Genomic DNA, 7,350 nt, shown 5'->3' with positions numbered 1-7,350 from the left:
TGAGTGTGGGGATATAGATGAGGGTGAGTGTGGGGATATAGATGAAGGTGAGTGTGGGATATAGACGAGTGTGAGTGTGGGGATATAGAGGAGGGTGAGTGTGGGGATATAAAGGAGGGTGAGTGTGGGGATATAGAGGAGTGTGAGTGTGGGGATATAGATGAGTGTGAGTGTGGGATATAGAGGAGTGTGAGTGTGGGGATATAGATGTGTTGTGAGTGGGGATTAGATGAGGTCGTGTGCAAGGATACAGGTGTATTGTGTCTGGGGGTATAGGTGAGGGTATTCATGGGGTTGTTGATAAGGGTGTGTGTGCATGGATATATATGAGGGTGTGTGCGGGGATACATATGAGGTTGTGCGCAGTCATATATATGAGGGTGAGTGTGGGGATATATATGAGGGTGAGTGTGGGTGCATTCAAGACTCACAGAGCCTTGATGCAGGAGTATATGTGGAGACTGCTTTGTCTGGCTTGTATTTCTCCAAAACAGAAGTTGCTCCCTATAAGACCAACTCTTTTACTTCTTGGACACAGCCTTTTCCAAGAGCCTAGGCTTTGGTGCTTTCAGGGGTTCTGCGTCCACGGGTCCCCCAGCTACTTCAAAGACCTGCTAAGAAGGTCAGTTGACTAGATCCCAGAGTTGTAACAGGACAAGCTGCAGCTCCAAGCTGTGGACCTCTCCTTGCTGTGTGATTGCTTTCTGAGCATGTGTTTCTCTTGCAGAATGAAAACCCAGCCAGGACAGCAAGAGGAGAGCAATAAATTACCAAATGTGAGTAAACCAGGAAGAGGGCACCGGGACCGCACCTACTGGGCACTTATAGCGTGCAAGCATGGGCTTTTTCGCACACTTACCTAGTGGAATCTTTGCCATGGTCCTAGGAGGAGGTGCTGTTATTGCACCTTATGTGTTGCTGGCAAGTAGAGGAACCCCCGTTTAACTCAGCCAACCCCCAAAGTGAGCATTTACCTGCCATTCTTTCCTGTTTTGTGCAGGGTGCAGAAAATGTCCCAGGAAACAGGGGCAGCTAGTCTAGGACAGAATATAACTCATGCCCAGGTTCAGAGAACACACTGCCACACTTGGGAAGCACTAACCAATGCTGACAGAACAACTGAAGGTTGTAAGGGCAGGAGAGCACTGGAAAAAGAGATAAGACCAAATCTAGGGGACTGCATCCTGTCTCGGTGTTATGGCCCTGTCCAGGTTTCTGACTTGGCATCTTGGGGGAAAAGGAAGGAAACAGAATTTATTTTTTCCCTCCCAATGGTGCTAGTCATTTTCTTATAAATTATCTTGCTTTTGCCCACAAAGCCGTTTGAGAAGTGTTATCATCCCCATTTTCTGATGGGGAAACTGAGGCACAGAGATGTTGAAATAGCTACTGCTGTCAGAGGCAAGATGCAAACTCGGGCCCCTTTGGTTCCCAGACCCACACAGTTACCACAATGTCCAGCTGCCTCCTACCTCTGGATACAATGGAAAACTTGGAGTAGGCACAGGACATGGAATGTGGAGTGGAGTGTAGAGAGGTTGTTTTGGCATGGTTGTTCTTCAGTGACTTATAGCGATGTCAGGAGCCAGTTGAGGGTGAATGGGGACTCGGGAGGGCACAGAAGGGTCTAGGATCTGGAAGCCCATCACCTGTCTCTGTTTTTAAGACATGAATAAGCAACAGAATGAGATTTAGAGGAATCTCGACACTCCCGGACTGAATTAAAATTTTATTTTATTTTTTACCTTACTTTATCTCAAGTTCATTTCTACATTCAATCACGTTATTTAGCTTGCAAGTGAATATTGCAACATATCCACATTTCTCCCCAGTCTAGTTGATAATACTAAAATACTATTTTCAATAGATAATGCCCCATTTCTTTGTCCCATTAATGCTACTCCTCTCTATTTTTCTCCTTAATGCCCTTCCTCAGACTCTACTCCTTTATCCACCCTCTTCCCAAACTATATCTGATATTCACAACCATTTACTGTGTTTCTATATCCTTTAGTCATTCAGTTTCCATCACAGAGTGTGGACACTCAGTATATACTAAGTGGAGACATACAATGTTTCTCCTTCATAGCCTGGCTTGCTTCACTCAGCAGTTAATCTTCCATATTCATCCATTTTCAGTCAAAAGCCAAAGTCTTGTTGTTTTTTATGGCTGAGTAATATTCCATAGAGTATATGTGCCACAGTTTTTCAATCCATTCATCTGTTCATGGGCATTTGGGTTGGTTTGATGTCTTAGCAATTGTGAATAAGCCACAATAAACATTGATGTGCAAGCACTTTTTCAATGAAGAATTCTTCTGTCCTTTGGGTAGATACCAAGGAGTGGAATTGCTGGATCATATGGTAGTTCTATTTGTAGATTTTTGAGAAATCTCCAAATTGTGCTCCACAGTGGCTGGACCAATTTGCATTCCCACCAGCAGTGTAAGAGAGTTCCCCTTTCACCACATCCCTGCCAGCACTTATCATTTTTTGTTTTTTTAATCTTAGTCATTCTGACTGGGGTTAGGTGGTATCTCATTGTTGTTTTGATCTGCATTTCCCTTACAATGAGGGATACCGAGCATTTTTTCTTATGTCTTTTGGCTATTCATTTGTCATCCTTAGAAAATGGTTTTTTCTACTCATTCTCCCATTTTTTAATAGGGTTGATCATCTTTTTTGGGGTCAGCTGCTTGAGTTCCTTGTGTATTCTGGTTAACAGTCCCTTATCTGATGCATAATTTACAAAAATATTTTCCCATTCTGAGGGCTGTCAATTCAGACTAATTCCTGTGTCTTTTGCCATGCAAAAACTTTTTAGACTAATGTAATCCCACTTGTCTATTTTTGGGATTATTGACTGTGCTTTGGGGGTATTATTTAAGAAGTCTTTGCCTACCCCAGTGTCTCCCAAGTTTTCCCATTTTTATCCTGCCTTCTGTCTTGGTGCCTAGGAAGTGATCAACGTGTCACCTGGCTATAAGCTCATTCGGAATCGGGAGCAGATATCCGTCACCCTGGGAGAGGAAATGTTTGGTGACAAAAAGCAGTTGGAATCAAAGATAAAAGACAAAGTTAAAATGTCCAGGTAATGTCTCTGGGGCAATATCCAGCTCCTCAGAGCTTGCTCCACCTGGCGCACCTGGCCTAGAGGGTGTGTCCCTGACCTCTATGCCAGGCCACAGGCCCCACTCTGAGGTTCTGCAAGGTTACCTCCCTTCTCACCCATCTCTCAGTGCTGCTCCTCTCCACGCCCACCTGTCTTTACGCTGATCCCATCTGTGAGTGGATTCAAGGGGTAAGGTTGACAGCTGACCTAGGAAATGACTGGAAGGAACCTGCTGAAGGAGAGCAGTTCTTTCTGGGGAGACAGATGAAATACTCAGAATACAGTCTGAATTTGGGGTGTGCAAATTGAAGTGAAGTCAGTGTGCTAGCTCTTGGGTGCAGCAGTAACATGCTGCTCAAGAGAAGTTGGAGCCACATGAAAGATTATGATTCGACCCACACATCCCATTTTTTAATAGGTTCATGCAGGTGCCCAAGACCCTGGTACCTGGGAAGGCTGGGACGGGGGCAGGAATCACAGCATGAGACCTGACTGTTAAGGGTACTTGTCCTTCTCTCTCTCTCTGTCTCTCTCCTTACTCTCATGAAAGGAAGAAATAATAATGAAAGAGTAAAGTTAGGGTTTCTGGGAAGCTGGAATACGCTTTGGTTTTGTTTTTGCTATAGTGTGTGTGCTTTCACCAGAGAAAGAGAGAAAGGGAAGAAAAGTGAAAAAAGTGAGGAAGCACCCTTTGGGGGGATGTCACAGTGTAATCTCTTCTTCTTCATGCACGCACAGGCACCTAGTGTGTTTCCCAAGCTACTGAGTCAGGACTTGAACCACACAATTGGCCATGTGGGGTCCAGCTATCCCAATCACTACACCACTGACTGGCTCTGCATCTCTTTTTTTATTATGCCCCCAAATACCACATCAATCCAGTGCCTTTGGGAAGTGCACTGTGGGTGGTTCTGCCCAGGTCCATCCCACTAGGCACACAGCCACTCTTTGTCATTCAGCCCCACACACCCAATCCTCCAAGCCATTCCAAGTAATTCTCTATGTATTTATTTATTTATTTTCGTGAGAGAGATTTTTGCTATAGGGTGCGTGTGCTTGCCAGAGAGACAGAAAGTGAGAAATTACCCCTGGGGGATGGCCATTCCTCAATCCCTTCTCCTCCATTCTCCTCTCAGGACCTTGGGCACACACATACATGTGCCTGGCATGTTTGAAGCCGGGTCCAGGACTTAAACTGTAGTTGGCTACTTGGGAGACAAGCAATGTAACCATTATACCATCTGTTGGGCCTTCCATGTCTTTATTTATTTATTTATTTATTTTTGAGAGAGAAAGTTTTGCTAGGACACATGTGCTCATGAGAGAGACAGGAAGACAGAAAGCAAGAAATCACGCCCTGTGGGGCATGGCCACACCACAATCCCTTCTCCTTATTCTCCTCTCAGGACTTTGGGTACATAAACACACACACCTGGCGTGAGTTTTAAGCCATTGGGTGTGGAACTCAAACCGTGGTTGAGTATATGTGGGAGTCTAGTGATGTAACCACTAGTTCATCTGCTAGTCCCTGTCTCCTAAATATCTCATTCATATTTTCTTGTTACCTGTCTTCTACCTAAGTTCAGGCATCTTTCTTCCTACCTGCACTCTGGAATGACTCTTCCATTGTCTCTTCCTTTAGGTGTTAGTTTGCTGAGAGAATTATTTTTCCAAGACAGAAATATAAAAGACCACCAACAACAGAAAATGCACCTAACCCCCATCTCCTACCTATTGGCTAGTGTATAGAAAGAGTACAACCAAAGTGTTAGCAGTGGCTACCTCTCTGAAGGTGCTCAGATTGGGGCTGAGGTTAAAGCAACTGCAAGTCAAAGGAGGCCGTGCCGTGGAGCCTCTCTGATCTCCCTGGCCCAGAGAAGCCAGACCCAAATCCCTGTCTTCCCACACCATGAGGGCATTTGCTGGTTTTCTTTCCCCTGTTCAACCACAACCCTCTATAGGACATTACCCATAGTTAAACTGTCACCTGTAGGCACCTCTTAGCTTCTTAAGAAATTTGCACCAGTTCTGGCAAAATAAAACAAAATGAGGTCAGTCAGTGGCATGGAGGCTGGAGCGGCTGAATCCCACATGACTTACTGTAGGTTTGAGTCCTTGGGCTGATGGCTTGAGAAACATGCCAGGCATGTGTACGTATGTGCTCAAAATCTCAAGAAGAGAATGGAAGAAAAGGGATTGCAGTATGGCCATTCCCCTTGGGGTCCTGGGGGGTTCTTACTCTTACTCTTTCGTACATGCACATTCACACAATGGCAAAGTTTAAAAAATAAAACATGGTGGCTCTTACTTGCTTTATTCCCTGGTGTAGCTGTGAGTATTATCTATATTGAAGACCATGTGCAAGAAGAGGTTCCCCTAGATTCAACTTCCTCACATCCTTTTTTTGGTCTGAAACCCTGGCTCTCTCTCCGCCCATGTCCTCTCCCGTTTATTCACCTCACATTCTTTCTGTGCTCGGTTGGACATAAGACTGATTGGCTAAATGCTTCTTGAATTAACAGCGTCCTCTCGGCTCCACTTCACAAGGAGCTCCTGCAGCCTTGTCCACTCTGGCATAACGGACTAGAGCTGAATAATCTACAGATATGCTGCAGACCCGGAAACACATAGTCTTTTCTGAAAGCCACTCTCTTAAATCTCCCTCTTGGTCCCATTTCTGGCCTTTATCTACATTCACTGTCAGTATCAATCCTAGTCACTACTTAGTCCTCTGGATGTATCCCTCCTCCATTTCAACTACCATCACCAAGTCAAGGTCACACCTCAACAAATGCCTGACATATTTCTATTTCCCCTCTCAGTAGAACACCAAATCATCTTGCTCATCATTCTGGCTGGCTTACTCAAAAGGCCAGATCTGAGATTCAGCCAGCTTGCTACCAAATGCCTTCTCCAAGACCACCCCTTTATCCCTCAGCCCCACCCACAACAGTGAGCAGGTGTGGACTGTAGCTGGGCTCTCTCCCCAGGCCAGCGTCAGTCCCTCTCAGGGGCATGGAATGGTAAGCTCTGGCATTCTCATCCCACAGGACCAACATCATTTCTGACCTAGAAGAGCAGATCTCAGAGCTGACAGCAATAATAGAACAAATGAACAGGGACCACCAGTCTGCCCAAAAGTTGGTGAGTGATCTCAGCGTTAGCTAACACCTTCATGGCTAGGGTGAGACTAATATTTTCAGAACACTCGTGTGCCGGGCAAGATGCCAAGTATGTCACTCATGTGAGCCACATTGTCCAGGCAACGGGACTCTGAAGCTGGGACCTTGCCGCTCAGTCGTAATTCTCTGACTCTGTTCTCAACCAGGTGCCTCGAGTGGGTGCATGACGCTGTCTGTCCCCTTTACACAGGTGGGGGGGTCACTTCTTATCTAGCCTTTGTGGCAAGTTAAACCTCAGTCGTGTCACCAATGGCACCAATACTGAATCCTCCTAAGCTTCCTGGAGGCCTCTGGTGCTCACTTACAGTTACCATTAAAGCTGCCAATGCCCACACTTTAGAATGTGCTAATGGCATTCTGTACTAGTTGTGCTTCCTGTGGATTTTAATCACCCTTCTTTAGATTATACCATCTGTTTCATCACAGTGACTTCTTCCCCATTTCAAGCCAGTGTGCCTGGTGGCCTGGGCTAGCGTGACAAACTAGAACTGGCATGGAATGGTAGGCTCTGGATGATGGACTCTCTCTAGTATTCTTAAAACCCACTTGTAAGGATGGAACTTTCCAGCAGGTGGCTTCTTACCCTCTGGTATATCCTGGGCCTGTCTGAATCTTACAGTGACTCAACGCATGACTCAGGCTGACACCTTGCCCAGCATTGATTCAATATTTATCTGAAAACCTTGCCAGGTTTATGGTCTCCTTCCATAAAATGGAAATTAAGGCTCCGGGAAGTTGAATAATTTCCATAAGATCACCTGGCTCAACAATAATGGGTAATTAGGCAAAATGAGCATTTTGATCTACAAGTACAGGCCCTGGTAAAATCATATTTAGAAATGATTTCCCCAATGGAGCCCTAGGTTGTGATCTCGACTCCCCAGTATGTGGCATGACCCTGTGAAATGGAGAGGTTCTGGCCTACTCAGTGCTGGTCTCCATCAGAATGGCTGGGGCTGCCCACGGCTGTCAGTCCTGGCACCTCCGCAGCAGTCAGAGAGGAATAGGGGCCAGCTCTGGACCCTTGTTCTAGCAGACAGTGGGCACTAACTGACT

The 7,350-nt window shown here is 45.7% G+C and overlaps 1 protein-coding gene across 5 annotated transcripts in view; it reads left to right on the top strand.

The window, feature by feature from the left end:
• The window catches only part of FLACC1 (flagellum associated containing coiled-coil domains 1), a 56,897-nt gene that overhangs the window by 14,794 nt on the left and 34,753 nt on the right, over positions 1-7,350 (top strand). For all 5 annotated transcript variants that reach the window (XM_014589559.2, XM_027773644.1, XM_027773645.1 and 2 more), the window contains 3 exons: positions 728-776; positions 2,958-3,091; positions 6,163-6,256. In XM_014589559.2, the coding sequence (XP_014445045.1) occupies positions 729-776; positions 2,958-3,091; positions 6,163-6,256 (276 nt within the window). In that variant the 5' untranslated portion in view covers position 728. The remainder of the gene's footprint in view (positions 1-727; positions 777-2,957; positions 3,092-6,162; positions 6,257-7,350) is intronic.

This window comes from Tupaia chinensis, unplaced genomic scaffold (assembly GCF_000334495.1).
Source record: "Tupaia chinensis unplaced genomic scaffold, TupChi_1.0 Scaffold000361_2, whole genome shotgun sequence".
NCBI classification, from domain to species: Eukaryota; Metazoa; Chordata; class Mammalia; order Scandentia; family Tupaiidae; genus Tupaia; species Tupaia belangeri.
This window is presented reverse-complemented; position numbering and strand designations above follow the sequence as displayed.